Source organism: Belonocnema kinseyi, chromosome 5, assembly GCF_010883055.1.
Source record: "Belonocnema kinseyi isolate 2016_QV_RU_SX_M_011 chromosome 5, B_treatae_v1, whole genome shotgun sequence".
NCBI lineage: Eukaryota > Metazoa > Arthropoda > Insecta > Hymenoptera > Cynipidae > Belonocnema > Belonocnema kinseyi.
The window spans coordinates 85,860,488-85,880,591 of record NC_046661.1 but is presented as its reverse complement, the minus strand read 5'-3'; the positions used below and the strand labels follow the sequence as shown (position 1 = coordinate 85,880,591).

At 22.4% G+C, this 20,104-nt stretch overlaps 1 protein-coding gene across 1 annotated transcript; it reads left to right on the top strand.

The window, feature by feature from the left end:
- Positions 1-277: 277 nt before the first annotated feature.
- LOC117173195 (60S ribosomal protein L10a) lies at positions 278-19,260 on the top strand. Its single transcript, XM_033361620.1, has 5 exons — positions 278-364; positions 5,645-5,800; positions 10,188-10,336; positions 13,870-14,042; positions 19,016-19,260. Exons 1-5 carry the CDS (start codon positions 360-362, stop codon positions 19,184-19,186), a joined length of 654 nt encoding a protein of 217 aa, XP_033217511.1. The 5' UTR covers positions 278-359; the 3' UTR covers positions 19,187-19,260.
- The last annotated feature ends 844 nt before the right edge of the window (positions 19,261-20,104 follow it).

Below are 20,104 nucleotides of genomic sequence, written 5' to 3'. Positions count from 1 at the left end.
TTCAGTTCAGTTTTATATGATCGAATAATTATTTTTGCAAAAAAAGTGATTCTAACCTCTAATGGTTTTTACTGTAAAATATAAAATAGATTATGCTAGAATCCAAAACAAGTTTATTTATATTATTTTTCTTTTATAAAATAATATTTTTAAATATTTTTTATCAAATAAAATTGTCCTTTTTCGTTATTAAAAATCAGTATTTGAATTCCCCCCTTTCATGATCGAAGCGCGACTGCGGTTCTACGCTGAACTAATCCACCTTTATGTTCCGCCATTTCCGAATCGAGCTCTTTCCGGTTTAAGTTGTCGTTCGTGGTGATCGGTTTTTTCTCCGTAACTTCGTTTTCTTGTCAACGATGACGTGAGTATTTAATCCGTTTATATCAAAAAGATCCTATGTTGTTAAATAAAGTCCTGGTAAAAATAGAATTAATAATTTCAAGACGAAAAGTGCATTTACGTTATTTTTGGGATATAAAACTTTTTTTTGGGGTATTTTATAGGTTATGAAATTTTGTGTCACATGTGTTTTCTCTTTCTAAATTTTGATTTTCTTATGGCTTATAATTCTTCAAGTTAATCAGAATTACGATTTTGTCAAAGAAAAACGTCTTTGGAAATTTTGAATTTATAATAATTGACGCGGCGTTTTTTGCTTTATTCAGCAAAGTAGGTTACTTGCTTGAGATGACGTTAATTATTGAATGTTAAAGGACTTCAATAATTTTATAATTCAGTTCGGTTTTAATAATTTATTTGACTTTTTTCAATATTATTTTCTCCGTCATTTTTAGGGTTTCTAGAATCTAGAATTTTTTACTTCGATTTTCAGGTTAGAATTTTTTGAGTGCTTGCCGTGTTTAATTCGCTCCCTGTAAAAAAAAACTCGAAAAATTCAATTAGGATATTTTCTTTTTTTTGTCCCTTTTGGGCTAGAAATAAACTGCATGGAAATATAATACTATGTTAGTTTTAGTCTTTTTGGTTAAAATCAGCTGCTGGGTTAAAAGTAACATCTTCGGTTGAGGTCTCTACTCACACATTTTTTGTTGAGAATTCATGTTTTGTTAGAAAATTAAAGTACTTGAAAGTTAAACTCTTTTCTTAAAATTCGTTTTTTATGCTTAAAATGCTGAATAATTTAGTTGAATAGTCATAATTTTAGTTAGAATTTCAGTTATTTTGTTAAAAATTCGTCTTCTGTAGAAAATTGATCTTTTTATATGAAAACTCATCTTTTTTGTTCAAAATACCGTTTTTAACTACAAACTTAACTATTTCACTTGAAAATTCAACTATTTATAGAAAGTAGTTTGTTAAAAATTAATTACTTGTTTGAAAGTTGGACTAATTTATTCAAAACTAATTTTTCGGTTGAGAACTTAACTATTTTCTTAAACAGGCCTTCTTTTAGTTGAAAATTCATGTATTTTGTTTAAAGTTCGTCTTTTTGGTTGGAGGCTCGTTTTGTTTTTGGCTGAAAATTTAATTATTGTCTTGAAAAATCTCTTCTGTTAAAATATACTTAGTTTTTACTTAAAATTAAATTTAAAATTTAAATGTTTGGTTGGAAGTTGAACTAATTTATCAGAAGCTATTTCTTTTTGGTTGAAAATTTTAATATTTTCTTGAAGACCTTTTTTTTAGTTGACAAAAAATTTAACTCTTCCATTTCAATTTTTTTTAATTAATATTTTTGCTGAAAATATAACTAATCTAGCCAAATATTCCATCATTTTGAACTAATTTATTGATTTCCAACAAAAAATTAGAAGCTATTTTAAGAGTTTTGAAAGGCCTCACAAAAATACAAAACATTTCCTATGAAAATTGAAAATAATTTTTTATTTTTAAAAGTTAATTTTATGTGAATATTCAAAAAGATTTTAAAAAATTATCAACAATGAATGTGGAAGATTTTAAGCAAATTTTTTAATTTGGCAGAGTTAAATAAAAAAAATTGGAATAATTTTAAAAGATGTTTAGAAGTTCTGAACAAATTTCAAAAATAATAAAAAATTTCCACAACAAAATGTAAAACAATATGGAGATATTTCATGATTTTCAAATAAAATTTGGAAGCATTTTAAGGATTTTTAAAACTGTTTAAAATAAAAAGAATTTAAATTTCAATTTAAAAAGTGTTCAGTTTATAAGAAAATGTAATTGTTCAATTTTTAATGTTTCTAGTTTGAAATTTGCTTAACTGTGATAATTTCCAGAATTTGTTGATTCATTGATTGATTGTTCGATTTAGAGTATTAAAAATTGTAACGTGGGTTTATATTTTTGGAACTCAAGCTGAATCTTTGATCTCTACAATTTATAAAATTAAAAAAAAAAATTATTTCGCAGTTTAGCTGCATTGAATAAAAAATTGTTCAGATTAAACGTATTTGTAGCTTTCATTTTATACGTCTAAATTATTGAGAATTTGAATATAAAATTATTGAATTAAAAAACTTCTAAACTTCCATTTTAAAATTTTGAAATTCAAGGTTTCCACTTTGAGCGCTTTCCTTTTTAGCTTTAGAGTTTGATTTTTAAAATTTTGTATACACGAAAAACATGTCCACGTTCGATTTAACGGTTTTTTAAATAATAAGTGGAATTGTTCTGTTTTTCAATTATGCTATTAGAATTTTTATTTTTATGCTTACATTTTTAATATAAAGAATTTTTAAATGCTTTCTTAAAGATTGAACAAATAAAAAATAAAAGCCTTTGATGTTGGCAATTTTGGATAAAAAACATTTTTATTTAATAAATAAATAATTTTTTTTAATTCATCTGTAATAAAAAATGAACAAAAACGCTTAACTATTCTAAACCAGTTCAAAATTTAAGAATTTTCAGATTATAGCTTTAAAACTTCAAAGGTTTCAATTTGAAAGTCCTAGTCATTAAACAAATGTGAACGTGTGAGTGAAAGTTTATAAACTATTTTCAACTTAACAATAATTTCATAATATATTCTTGATTAAAGGATTGTATTAAATTAAAAATATTGTTCCAGTCTAAAATATTCAACTTTTAAACCCATTCAATTTGATATTTTTATTTAAAAAAGGATTAATTATTGGATGTTTAGCACTATTTGAATTTTTATTTAAGACAAGTAAATTCAAACCAAATATTTAAAAGTAAAGAATCTTGATCTGAATTGTTTGACATAGAAAACCTGAAATCATTCAAATTTCGAAGAGCCTTTAAACTTTGAACGTTACAATTTTAATTGTTGTATTTGAAAAATGCTTAATTTGTAAGTGAAATTTTTGAATTTTGATGTATAAATTACAAATGAACATTTTTAAGACAAAATTTGAGTAATTTTAATAGATGTTTAAGAGTTTTCAACAGATTAAAAATTGTCATGCAAATTTTAGAAAGTTTTCTTAAAATCTTCTAGAATCTTTTTTGAAAATTTTGTTTAAATCTTTGAAAAACTTTTTAAATATTCTCTTAAAATAATTTTTCAAAATGAAAAGTTATTTTTAATTTTTCTAGGAATCTTAAGAACATGTTTTTATTTTTTTGAAGCCTTTCACAATTCTTGAAAAGAATCTAATTTTTTTGATTGAAATCTGCAGAAATTTCCATTTTGTTTTATATTCGGCTATCATTTTCAAGTTTTACATTAAGTTTGAATTTTTAAAAAATTTTTACATATCTTAAAATTACTCAAATTTCGGCTACAAACAATAAATGTTCAATTTTTATTTATAAATCCAAATTGTAGAAAAAATACAATTCATTTTGACAGATATTTAGAAGTTCTGAAAAAATTTCCCAAATAATTTTAAATTTATAACTAATTTAAACAACTTCTAGATTTCTCATGATTTTGAAATAAAATTGTGAAGCTTTCGAATGATGTTTAAACTACTTAAAAAGAAACTAATTGAATTTCTAATTTAAGAAGTGTTCCGTTAAAATTTTTCAATATTTGATGTTTCTTGCTTAAAATTCCTTAAAATTATATTATTTTGAAAATTTTAAAGTTTATTGATTAATTTTTTTATTTAGAGCATTGAAAATGATAACGTGCATTTATATTTTTTTATATTGAAAAATGTTATTACCTTCAATTTTATACGCGTATATTATTGAGTAATTGAATACAGAATTTTTAAATTAAAAACTTTTAGATTTTAATTTTATACGTTTAAAATTTAATTTTCTAGTTCCACTTTGAGTGCTTTCATTTAAAGCTCAGTTTTTATTACCTTTTTTGGTTGAAGATTCATAATTTTAAATGTAAATTCATTACTTTGGTTGGAAAATATGCTATTTTGTGAAAAAAGTCGTTTTTTTTTGTGTCTAAAAAATTAAGATTTTGTAACTATTCTAGCTCAGGCTTTATTATTTACGTTGAAAATTCATCTCTGGTTTAAAACTAATTTTTTCAGTAAAAACAAACTTCAATTTTTTGTTTGAATTTCATCTTCTTGTAGAAAATTAATCATTTTGCGTGGAAATTCAGTTATTCTAGTTGCGATTTATCATTTTAGTTGAAAATGACCTCTTTTAAAGCAAAAATTTAATTCTTGTTAAATACTTATCATTTTTTTTTGGAAAGTTCGCCAGTTTGGTTGAAAATTAATTTTTTTAACAGTTCCATGTTTAGTTAAAATTGTATCCTTTTTAGTCGAAAATTCAAGTATTCGGTTGAAACCGTAATTGTTTTTTAATGGAGAATTAATTTTTTAACTGAAAAATTAAATTGTATTATTAGTTAAAAACTGAAGTGTTTTAATTTAAACTGCAAATATTTGGTTCAAAATTAGTTTTTGCTTGTTTGATTAAATGTAAAAAAAAAATTTTTAATTAATTAATTCAATTTTTAAATCCACTAAAATGTATTCATTTAATTTTAAATTTTATTTTCGAAAAAAATCTGCAAGAGATACAATATTAATTAGCCCTCTTTATATTTTTCTTACATAATTATAATTCAAAATTTTTGAATAATTAAAAGAGATCGACTCAAAAAACAAGAGAGTTTTTGTTTCTAGTTTTAAACCATAGTAATTTTGGAGAAATGAGAATTAAAAATAATTTTAATTAGAAATCTTACAATATTTTCTAAATATTAACGCACTAAATATAAAATATTAATTAGGTAAAGAAGAAAAATAAAAAATATAGTTCAATTTTAATAGTCTCTTAAAAATAATGTTTCTTTGCATATTTTGAAAGGCAAATTTATTTATTAAAATATATTATTTAATAAAAGTAGATGTTTGAGTTTAAATTGTTTTAGTTTTTAAACAATTTCAATCATTTTAAAAAGTCCAAAAATATTCAAAATAATAATAGCTGGAATTCTTATACTTCAATTGTATTGTTTTGAATCCTTTTGAATTTAAAAGAACATCAGTCACTTTTGGTCTTTTTTTTTTATCATAATTAAAATTCGAAAAATGACGTACCTTCCCAAAAGCACCTGCACTGTTGCACCAAAATTGCAGTGAAGGTCGTCAGCGGAAGGAGATGAAATTCTTCACTAGGTGTGGACATTGCGCTAAATCGCTTTGAGCCTCAATCCGTGTTGAGACATTTTTCAATGATAAAATCATCATTTATTATTTTTTCCTAGCACGGCTGAATTTATTCAAAAAATTGAAATGAAATTTTCTAGGTCCAAGGTATCGCGTGATACTCTTTACGAGTGTGTGAATGGAGTAATTCAGAACTCGCAGGACAAGAAGAGGAAGTTTGTCGAGACGGTGGAACTCCAAATTGGATTGAAGAACTACGATCCACAAAAGGACAAGCGTTTCTCAGGCACCGTCAAGTACGTTTTCACCTGACTTGGAGACTTCTTTTTGGGTGAAATTTTCTCGAAATTCAGACTAAAATTGAAATTAAAACTAAAAAAAGAATGTATAATTGAAAAATGATTTTTTTTTTTTTTTTGATTCTGAAATCCGAAAAGGATGTCTCTAACTTGAAGTCAGGTAGCCGGGGATGCCCGGCGGACCTGCACCCAGGGTCTTAAATAATTTGGGGAGGTTTTATACCGCAAAAAAAAAACACAGGTTCACGTTCTACGTGATCCTGGCGGTAAGTTACTAAATTTGAATAATTTTATTTTCAGACTTCACACTCGGACAAGTTTTAAATTGTGAAAATTTCGAAAAGCCTTTACACTTTTAACGTTGAAATGTTTTTTTTTTTGTTTTTTCTATAATTTTAATTTCAATGAATAGAATTTTTCCTACAATTTTTTAAAAATCCTTAAAATCTTCCAGGGGCTTTTTTGACTATTCTAGAAATCTCTTAAAACCTTTTTAAATATTTTGTTGAAATAATTTTTCCAAATGAAAAATCATTTTCAATTTCCCTAGGAATATTAAGAAAATGTTTTTTTTTTTCGAGCCTTTCACAATTCTTAAAAAAGCTTCAAAATTTGTACTTGTTTTGGGTATTTAAATTTTGAATCTGTTTAAAACTTCTAAATATCTCTTAAAATTACTCAGATTTTTTCTTTAAATAATATGGGTTCAATTGTTTTTTATAAATCCAGATTTGAAGGAATTTTTTTTTTTTAATTCGCAGGATTTTCTAGAAGTTGTAGGACAATTTGAATAAATTTTAAAAGTTATGTAGAAGTTCTAAAATCATTTTAAATTTTAAAACATTTAAAACAACTTCTAGATTTCTTAAGATTTTGAAATAAAATTTTAAAGCTTTTGAAGGATGCTTAACTATTTAAAATAAAAATAATTAAACTTGTAGTTTCAGAATTTTTAAAATAAATTTTTTTGTTTAATTTTTTATGTTTTATGAATTAAACTTCTAAATTTCAATTTTTAAATGTCTAAAATTCAAGAGTTACATTTTGAATGCTTTAATTTGTTTATTTTTTACTGCTGTAAGTGGAAAAAATGTTTAGAATAAAATTTTAAAAATTTTTAAAAGATTTTATTGATTTTTTAAATTATGTTTAAAAAAAGGGATTTGCGACAGTGGCCATATTTCCCCGAAATTTCTAATAATTTAGTTAAAATATCTTTAAAAAAATCTTTAAAATACCTTAACGTTATTAAGTTAATTAATTGAAAATAATTTGAATTTTGATAAAAAGTTAATAATTTCGTTGAAAATTCTAATAATTTTTCTAAAAACTCGTGTTTTTTGGTATAAAATTCGTCCTTTTAAATTATAAGTTCATGTTTTGGTTGTAAGTTTATTATTTTTAATTAAAGAGTCTACTTTTATATTCTTAGTTCAGAATTAATTCTTTTTGGCTAAAAATTTTTTTTTTTTAATTCTACTATTTTGTTAAAAAGTATTTTTTTTGTCTAAAATTCTTCTATAACTTCTTTTATAGATGGAAAATTCATCTTTCGATAGAAAAGAACCTTTTTTGGTTGAAAGTTAATGGTTTTTTAGTTAAAATTAATTTTATTAAAGTTAATTTTAATTTATTTTGTTGAATTATCGTATTTTTTTTAAAATAGAGAATTTGTTCTTTTGAATTAAAAATTAATCTTTTAGTTAAAATGTCATTATTTTCAAATGAAAATTCTACATTTTTATATTGTTGATTCAGAATTAATTTATTTTGGCTAAAAATGTAATTATTTTGTTAAAAATTCTACTATTTTGTTAACAAGTATTATTTTTTTATAAAAAATTCCACTCGTCTTGATAGAAGTCATCTTTTTTGTTTGAAAATTAATTTTGTTGAAAATTTCATATTTTTTCGTTAAAAACTCAACTGTTTTGTTGAAAACTCGTTTGTTTTTTTGTTTATAGAAAATTCAACTCTTCTTTCTTTCTTCTTTTTTTGTTTTTATTGAAAATTCATCTTTTGGTTAAAAGTTAGTTATTGTTAAGTGAAAAATATACTTTTTTATATTTTCGGTTCAGAATTTATTACTTTGGAAAAAAAATTGAAATTATTTGTTGAAAATTCGACTACTTTATTAAAAATTCGTCTTTTTTGGACGAAAGTTCAACTTCTATTATGCGTGGAAAATTCATATTTTGGTAGAAAAGTAATATTTTTTTTTGGTCGATAATTCAACTGTTTTGTTCAAAATTAAATTATTCTTTTGAAAATGTCATTTTTTTTGTAGAAAATTCATCTTTTGGTTAAAAATGAATTATTTTTAATTGAAATGTCTACTTTTATATTGTTGGGTCAGAATAATTTTTTTTGTGCGCAAAATTAAATTAATTAGTTGAAAAATTCTACTATTTTGTTAAAAAGTCGTCTTTTTTGTTAAAAGTTTAGTCTTTTTAATTGAAAAGCCTACTTTTTCACATTTTTGGTTCAAAATTCATTTCTTTTGAATAAAAATTTAATTTATTGTTTCAAAATTCGACTCGTTTATTAAAAAGTCGTCTTTTTTGGGCGAAAATTCTACTTGAAAAGTAGAATTGAAGTTCATTATTATATTTTTTTGCTTGATAATTCACCTTTTTTTGTTTAAAATTTATTTAATTCCTTTAAAGTTTCATCTGTTTTGGTTAAAAGTCATCGGTTTTGTTAAAAATTCGTCTTTTTTAAATAGAAAATTCAACTCTAATTTTTTTTTTTATTAAAAATTCATCTTTTGGTTAAAGTTCATTATTGTTAATTGAAAAATCTACTTGTATATTGTTGGCTAAGAATGATTTTTTATGGCAAAAAAAATTAATTTGTTGAAAATTCTACAATTTTTTAAAAAGTCGTATTTTTTGGTTGAAAATTCATTTTTTTCTAAATTAAAAAGTCGACTATTATATTTTTGTTTGATAATTTGTCTGTTTGGTTAAAAATTGAACTATTTTGCTAAAATTTTATCTTTTTTGATCGAATATTCAACTGTTTTTGTTGAAGAATCGTCTTTTTTTATAGGAAATTCGTTCTTTCGAATTAAAATTTTATCTTTTGCTTAAAAAATCGTTCTTTTGAATTAAAAATTCATCCTTTGGTTAAATGTTCATTCTTTTTAATTGAAAAGCCTACTTTCATATATTGTTGGTTCAGAATTAATTTATTTTGGATAGAAATTTAATTATTTTGTTTAGAATTATACTATTTTGTTAAAATTTTATCTTTTTCGGTCGGAAATTTAACTATTTTGTTGAAAAGTTGTATTTTTTGTAGAAAATTCGTTCTTTTGAATTAAAACTTTATCTTTTGGTTTAACTATTATATTTATTATATATATTTATAAATTTTATTTTTTTATATTTTTTCTTGAAAATTGATCTTTTTGGTAAAAAATATGTTATTTCCTTTTTCGTCAACAATTTTCGGCTGTTTTTTTTTTCCTTTTAATAATTTGTCTTTTTAGATATAAATTTAATTCTTTTTAATTGGACAGTACTTTTATATTATTGTTTAAATATTAAATTTCATTTTCTGGAAAATTCAACTTTTGTAGAAAAATCCTGGTTTTTAACTGTAACATATTTTCATTAAAGAGTCTGCGAATGTATTTTGGGTTTAGAATCTATCTCTAACTAAACAGTTTAATTATTTGGTTGAAAATTCAACAATTTTTTTTTAAATCTTTTTTAATCGAAAATTCAACTATTTGGTTGAAAATTTGACTATTTGATTAAAAATTGAATTATTTTTTCGTTGAAGTATGAAATATAACCTTTTTCATGGGGAATTTACTTTTATTAGTAGAAGATTCATCTCTTTGGTTGAAAATTTTAACAGTTTTGTTGGAAATTAACTTTTCTGGGGGTAAGTTTAACTTTTTTTTTTATTAAATATTTAAATGTTTTTGGCTCAAGTATCAACAATTACGTTTTCTTCTGATATACTTTGTTTATATTATACTTTGTTAAAAATTCGGATTTTAACTGAAAATTCGTCTCTTTTAGTACAAAATTAATTTTAGTTATTTCTATTTTTATTTTATTTTTTTTTTGAAAATGAACTCTTTGGGGCATAGAGATGTGAAGTCTGTAATTTAATTTTTGGGAAGTTTTTCATTGTGAAGTGTTCAATGATGGTATCAAGCATGTATTAACAGAATCTTCTGTGTTGAAAATTTTAATTCTGAGAGCATTTTCACAACGAATATACAATCGAAAAATTAATTTCTAAAGTTGCAAATGAGTTATTTTGAGAATTTCTTTTTTTTTCATGGGAATTCGAGCTTTGTTAGTAAATTGTAGATATGAAATATGATTTTTTTTTATTAACGAATTTAAAAATTACTGTTTTTCAGGCTAAAGAACATTCCTCGGCCAAAAATGCAGGTTTGCATTTTGGGAGATCAGCAGCATTGTGACGAAGCCAAGGCCAACAATGTTCCATTCATGGACGCTGAGGCTTTGAAAAAACTGAACAAGAACAAGAAGCTGGTCAAGAAGCTTGGTAAAAATTTTTAAATGCAAATTTTATTTAAATTTGGTAAATTTTCGAAGTTTTTTTGCAACATTTTCAATTGAAAGAATTTTAAAACGCAGTTTTGAAGATTAAACAATTTAAAATTTCAAGAGTTGTGATGAAATACTTGTTTTGTTGAAAAAAAAACAATGGTCAATCTTTTAATTTGCAACGTTTCTAAGTTTAAATCGTTTAAAATAATATAATTTTTAACATCTAGAAATTTATTGATTTATACTTTAATTTGCAGAATTAAAAATTATGACGTGGATTTATATTTTTTAACCATAAATTGTTACGCTTTTCCAGTTATAAAAGTTTAATATTAAAAATTGTGCATTTTTAAGGTATTTTATTTTTAATTTATTAATTGAAACATTTCAAAAGAATTTATTTTTCAGGTGTAAATTATTGAGCTTTTGAATTAAAAAATTTTTTAAGTCCCAGTTTAAAAATTTCAGGAAATTTTTTTTAGAGTCAGGGAATTTTTCGAGTGTGCTTAATTTTTTTTTTTTTTTAATTACTAGATAAGATTGAATAACAATTATTGTTTATTTTTTAAAATAGCCTTATAATAATGTATTTAACTAGTTTGTAGAAATTAATTGTTTTTGCTGAAAATTTAACTTTTTTTTATTTTGAAAATTGATTTTTTTACAATTCAACAGATTGTTTGCCATTTTTTTCTCTTTTTTGTTTAAAAAAAAAATGGTATTTTGTAGTTGAAAATTTACCCAAAAAAGGATATAAATCAATCTTCTTGGTTGAAAATTCAATTATTCTAGTCATAATTTAAATTACAAATTTATATTTTTGGCTTAAAATTCAACTATTCCAGTTAAAGGTACGTAATTTTAATGGAAAAGTCATCAGTTCGGTTGAAAATTTATTTTTTTAAACTGAAAATTCATTATTATAAAAATATTATTTCAATTTTGGTAGAAAATTTTTCTTTTATATTTAAAAGTTCCATTATTTGTTTAAAAATAGGTTTTTTATTTAAGTTCAACTATTTCTTTGGAAATTTTAATTTTTTTTTTGTAGAAAAATCGTCTTTTTGGTAGAAAATTAATCCTTTTATTTGAAAATTCATATTTTTGGTTTCTAGTTGAAGTTTCATAATTTATTTTTAAATTAATAATTTGTTTTGAAAATGTAAATTAAAAAAAAAATAGTTTTTGTTTTGTTTGTATTTATATATATTCTATCGTTTTACTGTAAAATTTATTTCTTTGGCTGAGCATTAAATTTTTTTAGTTGAAAATTTATGTATTATCTTGAAATTTTTGTTTTTTTCTTTTTTAGAAAATATTTTTCGTTAAAAATATATTTTTATAGTTAAAAATGTAACTGTTTCAGTTAAAGATTCATTATTTTAGTTGAAAATTGATCTTTGTTCAAAATTCATCTATTTGGTTGATAATTTGTCTTTTTAAGTTAAAAATTCAATTGTTTCGTTGAAAATTTATGTATTTTGTTGAGAAATCATGTTTTTTTATGGAAAACTTGCCTTTTTTAGTTCAAATTCCAACTATTTGGTTGAAAATGAATCTTTGTTGATTGAAAATTCAATTATTTGGTTTTAGTTCACGTGTTTTGTTAAATAATAGTCTATTTTGGTAGAAAATTAAATAATTTGATTGAAAATTAATGTTTTAAACTGAAATTTCTACTAATCCAATTTTGGTTGAAGATCGATCTTTTTTTGTTAAATATGCAATTTTTTGTTAAAAAAATTTTTTTTTAATTTGAAAGTTCGATATTTTGTTAGGGATTTATATATATTTTTTTGTAGAAAATTAATCTTTTCGATTGAAAATTAATCTTCCTTTTTCAAAATTCACCTTTTTGTTTACCAATTCATAGTTTTGGTTGAAAATAGAACTACTTGGTTGAAAGTTATACTCGTTTGTTTAAAATTCATGTTTTTGGTTAAAAATTAAACTATTCCAGTTGACAATTAATAATTTATTTTAAAATGCATCATTTCGTTTTGTTGAACATTAATTTTATCATTAAAAAATTCGTCTTTTTGGTAGAAATTAAATTTTTTTGTTGAGAATTAATTTTTCTGATTAAAAATTCCACTATTCCAGTTTAAGATTCATTATTTCAGTTGAAAATTCAAGTATTTTTTTTGTTTAGTTCAAAATTCAACTGTTTCATTGGAAGTTCATGTATTTTGTTGAAAAATCGTATCTTTGTGTTATAGAAAATTAATTTTCTAAGCCGGTTGTGCTAAGTCAGATATTAAAAAAAAAAGTTTTTCTCTATGATTTTAAGAACCAAAATATTATAAATAATGTAATTTTAAATGAAAATATTTTATTTTGTTATGAAAAATGTTAAAATTTACCAAAATATTAATTTTACCCATGTTTTTTGCAATTTAATTTTTTCTCATCATCGCTTCTTATCGATTTTTGAAAAATGATTTCATTTTAATACATGACTACTATTTTCCGGGAAATCATTTGCTACATATCTGTTTCCAATTTTGAAAGTAAATTTTTCAATGGTTGACATCGTTAGAGCAAAGTTTTTTAAGAAAACATTTTTAAAAAATTATATTTTTAAATTATTTTGTTATTTTTAAAATTGAAAAACATTAGGCTTACAGAGAATGTGTTGAAATAATTTTTTTGTTGTGTATTTTAACATTTTTCATAAAAAGTAATGGATTTCATTTGTTGAAAATTCAATTATTTGGTTAAAGTTGATTTATTTTATTAAATAATCGTCTTTTTGGCAGAAAAATATTTTTTGTTTGAAATTTGAAACCGTATAAATTTAATTTAATATATTGCTCATATTAATTTGATATAATTATGCATTGAATTTTAAGTATAAGAAGATAAAATAAAACTTAGAGTTATTATTCAAATTCATGGACTTTGGAAACAAATTCATTTTTGTAATATTAGAATGCGAAGTATTTAAATTGCTTCGTATTATGAAAAATTAGACGTGGATATATTTTTTTTTAAATTACAATTTTGATTTGAAATGGGAATTTTCAAGAAAAATTATAATCCTGATTTCGAACAGGAAATTTTCGAAAAGAACTATAATTTTGATATGGAAAATATAATTTTCAAAAAGGTGTATAATTTACCAGACGAAAATGAAAAATTGACAGTCAATTTTCGATTATAAAAAAGGGACATTTTTCGAAAAAAAATCTCTACGCTCCTTCCAGTAAAATTACGTGGTTAAAATATTAAATGAAAAATTTACTTTTATAAATAAATACAATTTTTTTTAACGGTTGATTATAAAAAATTCGAAAAATGAGATACCTTCCCAAAAGCACCTGTACTGTTGCACCAAAATTGCAGTGAAGGTCGTCAGCGGAAGGAGATGAAATTCTTCACTAGGTGTGGACATTGCGCTTAATCGCTTTGAGCCTCAATCCGTGTTGAGACATTTTTATTGTTGGAGAAAAATGAATTTGTTTTGCAGAAATTTGGAATGCTGAAATATAATGAAACCTTTTTTTTTTTTTTTTTTTTTGATTGTAGCAAAGAAATACGATGCCTTTCTTGCCAGCGAATCTCTGATTAAGCAGATTCCTCGTCTCTTGGGTCCAGGTTTGAACAAGGCCGGTAAATTCCCTGGTCTTCTCTCCCACCAGGAGTCCATGATTGCCAAGATTGACGAAGTTAAAGCGACGATCAAGTTCCAAATGAAAAAGGTGCGTTTCTTTCTAAATTATTATTGATAATTTCGATTTTTAATTATTTAAAAGTTGATAAATCAGGGTGTTTAGCGACCTTAAAAACCTGCAAATCTTTGAATTTTGCGTTTAATTTTTATTATGCTTTTATACTTTGTTTATAAAACCTGATTTTTATTACAAATGTCAAAATTAATTTTTATCTTTTAGAAGAAATCTTGCTGTTGAAAGGGTTTTTTATTAATTAAAATATAATTTCTGTTGATTACAGTTGTCTGAGATAAATTTATTTATGAAAATTCAAGAATAACATTATTCTAGGCTTCACACTATTCCGCTCTTTTCTCTCTTTTTTTTTTTTAAGAATTCTTTTTTTTTTGTGTTTTTATAAAATTTTCTAGGTTTTTCGCATAAATAAAAATTTAATTTAATAGTTGATTATACAAAATTCGCAAAAATTACCTTCCCAAAAGCACCTGCACTGTTGCACCAAAATTGCAGTGAAGGTCGTCAGCGGAAGGAGATGGAAATTCTTCACTAGGTGTGGACACTGCGCTAAATCGCTTTGAGCCTCAATCCGTGTTGAGACATTTTTCAAAAATAAAATCATTTATTCTCTTTTTTTTTTTGTCTAAACATTCAACCATTTTGGTTGCAACTTCAACTGTTTGGTTGAAAATTAACTTTATTTTGTCGAAAATTTGTGTTTTTGAGTTGAAAATTAACTTTTTTGTTAAAAATTTATATTTTTCTTTTTAATAATATATATTTTTTGTTAAAAAGTCAATTTTTTTTGTAGAAAGTTAACCTTTTTTTAAATATTCGTCTTATTAGGTTTGAAATGAACTATTTTTTTAAATATTCGTCTTTTGAGGGTTGAAATTGAATTTTTTTTGTTACAAATGCTTATTTTTGGTAAAAAAATTCTGTTGTTTTTTCCAACTTTTTGGTTAAATATTTGTCTTTTTGGATTGAAATTCTTTTTTTTTCTCGAAAATTAAACCGTTTTGGTTGAAAATTCAATCCTTGTGGCTAAAAATCTGCTTGAAAATGAAATAGTTTGTTAAAAATTCATTTTTTGTTTCATAGGAAATTTTTGGGAATAAAGGAAAATTTTGTGTTTTCGAGTTGAAAATTAACTTTTTTTGTCGAAAATTCAACTTTTCTATTCAAAATTTATATTTGTGTTTTTGATAATACATATTTTTTGTTAAAGACTCATTTTTTCTCAAAATTCAACTATTTTGTTAAATATTTGTCTTTTTGGATTGAAAATTAATTTTTTTGGAAATTTAACCGTTTTGGTTGAAAATACAACTATTTTGATGAAAAATTAATTTTTCTGTCGATAATTCAACTTTTTGGTTGAAAAATTTTATTTTTTTGAATAAAAAATTCAACCGTTTGGTTGAAAATTAACATTATTTTGTCGAAAATGTATGTTTTTGAGTTGAAAATTAACTTTTTTTTGTCGAAAATTCAACTTTTCTATTTAAAATTTATATTTGTGTTTTTGAAAATACATATTTTTTATTAAAAATTTTTTGTCTTTTTGGATTGAAAATTATTTTTTTCGGAAATTCTACCGTTTTGGTTGAAAATTCAACTATTTTGGTGAAAAATTAATTTTTCTGTCAAAAATTCAACTTTTTTGTCGAAAATTCAACTTTTATATTTAAAATTTATATTTCTGTTTTTGAAAATACATTTTTTTATTAAAAATTCATATTTTTTGTCAAAAACACATTTTCTCTCAAAATTCAACTATTTTGTTAAATATTTGTCTTTTTGGAATGAAAATTATTTTTTTCGGAAATTCAACTATTTTAGTGAAAAATTAATTTTTCTGTCGAAAATTGAACTTTGTGAATGAAAACCAAAGAAAAAAAAACTTACAAATTTACATTTTTTGTTCAAAAATTAAACTTTTTCGTTGAAAAATTATTTTTTTGTTGCATATTACCTATTTTTTGGAATATTTGTTTGCTTTTTTAAGTTGAAATTTCAAATATTTTAGTTGCGAATTCAACTGTTTTGATCGAGATAAACTTTTTGTTGTTAAACATTTGCGTTTTTTGAATTAAAACTTAACTTATTTTGTCGAAAATTCAACTTTTCTATTGAAATTTTCTTTTTTGTTCAAAATTTATAATTTTTTGTTAAAAATACATATTTTTTTTGGTCAAAATTCAATCGTTTCATAAAAAATTTACTATTTTGTTAAATATTTGTCTTGTTAGGTTTCAAATGACTATTTTGTTAAATTTTTTGTCTTATCAAGTTTAAAATGAACTTTTTTTTTGTCAAAAGTGCATATTTTTCGGTCGAAACTTAAACTGTTTAGTTGAAAATTCAACTTTTTTGATTGAACATTAATTTATTTTTCGAAAATTCAACCATTCGGTTGAAAATTCAACTATATTGTTCAGTATTCTTCCTTTTGGGTTGAAAATTCGTCTGTTTTGGTTGAGAATTAACTTTTTCTGTCGCCAAATTCAACTTTTTTAATGAAAATTTTGTAAAAATTGGTTAAAAATTCATATTTTTTGGTTGAAAATTCACCTGTTTCTTCGGACATTTTATTTTTTGGCTTAAACAGTTTAAAATTAAATTATTTTATTGAATGTTCGTTTTTTGGGCGTTGAAAATTCAACTTTTTTGTAGAAAATTGTTCTTTTTTGTTTGAAAATTCAAGTTAAAACTTAACTTGTTCATTTTTAGTTTAAAATTTAGCTATTTGGTTGAAAGTTTATGTATTTTGTTGAAAATTTGTCTTTTTTGTATAAAATAAATGTTCTTGGTTCAAAGCTCGTCTTTTTGGGTTAACAGTTTAAAAAATAATTAGTTGAAATAATATCTCTTTCAATTATGATATCATTCAGTTTATAATGCGTAATTCGAAAATCTTTTACCTGAAAAATTCTCTATTTTAGACTTTTATTTTTAAGCTTGTATTTTTAATTTAAAAAATTTTAATGTGCAGTCTTGAAGACTTAAACAATTAAAAATTCAAAACTTTTGAAGTTGAAATTTTTTTTGTTAAAGCAGTTTTATTTTATCAACTTTAAATATGAGTAAATAATTTTTAAAATGGATCTGTACTTTAAGTATTAAAAACTGAACAATAATTTATTTGATCAAGCGATTCCAAATCCGTTGAATTAAAGGCTTTTATTCAAGTAAAAATATTATTCCAGTCTAAATTATTCAATTTTTAACTCATTTAATTTTTAAAAAATTGATTTAGAAAAAGGTTAATTATTTAATATTTAGCAATATTTGACTTATAATTTAAGACGACTATATTGAAGAAAAATATTTAAAAGTAAATAATTTGAAACTTAATTTTTTGACATAGAAAGCTTTGAATTGTTAATATTTCGAAAAGCTTTTAACATTTTAACGTCACAATTTTTATTGTTCTGTTCAATAAAATATTTAATTTGTAAGCGAAATTCTTGAATTTTGTTGTATAAATAATAATTGAATACGTATTATTTGTACAAAAATGTGAGTAATTTTAAGAGATATTCAGAAGTTTTGAAAAGATTTAAAATTAATTTAAAACTTAAAACGATATCAAGTAATTTAAACGAAGTTAAAATCTTTTAATCTTTAAAATCTTTTAGAACTTCTAAACAAAATTTCTTCACAAATAAAATAAATAAATAAAATAAAATTTTTTCTACAATTTTTAGAAAATCTTAAACAAATTTTTTAAATTCTTAAATTCTTCTCGGGACGTTTTTAATCAAATTAAAATTCTATTGAAGTATTTTTGAATATTCTGTTAAAATAATTTTTCAAAATGAAGAATTATTTTCAATGTTCCTAGGAATTTTAAGAAAATGTTTTTATTCCTTTGAAGGCTTTCACAATTTTAAAAAAGCCTCTAATTTGGTTTAAACTGCAAAAATCTACATTTTGTTTTAAATTAGGTTGTGATTATTTGCACCGAAATTTTATTACGAATAACAAATTTTTTCGGTAAACACACTTCGTTAAAATCATTTGAAATCATTTCATGTTCTAAATTAATTTTTTATCTTTTTGAAACTTCTAAATATCTCTTAAAATTACTCTAATTGTTTCTAAAAATAATAAGTGTTTAATTGTTATTTAAAAATCCAAATTTTAAGGACATTTTTTTAAATTCGCAGGATCTTCTAAAATTAGTAGGAAAAGTTCAATTAATTTTTAAAGTTATTGAGAAGTTTTGAAAAAAAAATTCTAAAATACTCCTAGATTTCTCAAGATTGTGAAATGCAATTTTTAAGTTTTTCAAGGAGGCTCAAACTATTTAAAATGAAAATAATTTTAATATCTATTTTAAGAACTTTTAAGTTGAGAAAAATTTAAATTTTTAAACATTTAATGGCCTAAAATAGCTAAATAATATAATGTTGACAATTTTTAAAGTTAATTGATTGATTCTTTAATTTAGAGTATTAGAAATGTTAACCTGGATTTATATTTTTGAAACTTAATCTAAATCTTTGAACTCTTTAATTTATGAATGTTAAAAATTCTTAATTTGCAGTTTAAATTCATTAAACTTGAAATTATTCAGTTGAAAATTGTTAGTACTCAATATGGTGCTTAAATTAATTTTATTTCAAACAATTTATTTTCCTTTTTCCGTAAAAAGTCACACTATTTCATTTATTATCTTATGGTAATACAAAAGAAAAATAATTTATTTATTCTTCTTCTTTCATTACAAAATGTTTGATAAAAAAAAAAAAAAAAAAATTTAAGTGGATTTTGTTTTAAGAATCGCTAGAGACCCTGATAAATAAAAACTTTATTGTATAATAATGATATAATATGTTGAATATAAAGTTTATTCTTAAATTTTCCCTATTTAAAACTATATAATGAAATATTTTTTATGATTTTTTGAATATAAATTTATTTTAATCGATTTTAATATTTTTAGATTTATTTAAAAATGTTAAGTAATTTGAAAATTTTTTTTTCTTTTTGTTTAGGTATTGTGTTTGTCGGTGGCTGTTGGACATGTTACCATGTCCCCAGATGAATTGGTACAGAACGTGCATCTTTCGATCAATTTTCTGGTCTCACTTTTGAAAAAACACTGGCAAAATGTGCGATCTCTCCACATCAAGTCTTCTATGGGTCCACCACAAAGACTTTACTAATCTTGTTATTTAACACAAAGATCAGACAATGTTTTGTTTTTTTAATAATAAAAAGAAACACTGTCGCCAAATAATTTCTTTTTATTTATCTTTTTTTTACCAGGGTTCCTTTTTCCAGTATACCACAATTTTTTAAGGAGATAAAATTCACCTTTCGGTGAATTTTTATTACTTTGATTGAAATAATTTTTGTTTTAAATGGAAATTTAAAAGAAAATTTCAATTGAACTTGTTTTATTTTTGTCATTTTTTTTTAACAGGCGGAAAAGGATACGTGTTCCAAATAAAAAGAATAACAACTTTCTACCAAATAATGTGATTTTTTAAATGAAAATATAATTTTTTGGAATAAAAAATGGACTAGTTAAATTTTTCGACAAAAAAATGGAATTTTCAACAAAATAGTTTAATTTTCTAAGTCAAAGAAATTAATTTTCGAGTGAAAAGATTAATTTTTAACTAACAATGGGAAAGTTGAATTTTGTATTAGAAAAAATAATTTTGATTAAAGAAAATAATCGAATTTATAGTTTAAAAAAGTAAAATTTTTCAACAAAGAAATGAATTTATGAACAAAGGACTAATATTCTTCTTTTAAAATACGAATTTTCTATATAATACATGAATTTTCAACCATATAATTAAATTTTCAGTAAAAAAAATTATTGCACAAAAAAAAAGTTTCAGCAAAATAGCTTAATTTTCAACAACATAAGAAAAGGAATTTTTAATCAAAATAGATGCATTTTTAACCAAAAAAAAAAGGTCTTTTCACGTAATAGTTTTCACCAAATAGTTCAATTTTCGACGATAAAATAAATAAATTTTTAACTAGAAAATATAACTTTGCAATCAAAAATGATAAAATTAAATTCTCGTTTAAATTTTATTTCAACCCAAAAACAATCAAAATTTCAA

Excerpts from the sequence above, each read along its gene's own strand:
- LOC117173195 (XM_033361620.1), top strand. Across the intron at positions 5,801-10,187 it reads CGTTTCTCAGGCACCGTCAA|GCTAAAGAACATTCCTCGGC; the intron begins GTACGTTTTCAC and ends ACTGTTTTTCAG. Across the intron at positions 14,043-19,015 it reads TCAAGTTCCAAATGAAAAAG|GTATTGTGTTTGTCGGTGGC; the intron begins GTGCGTTTCTTT and ends CTTTTTGTTTAG.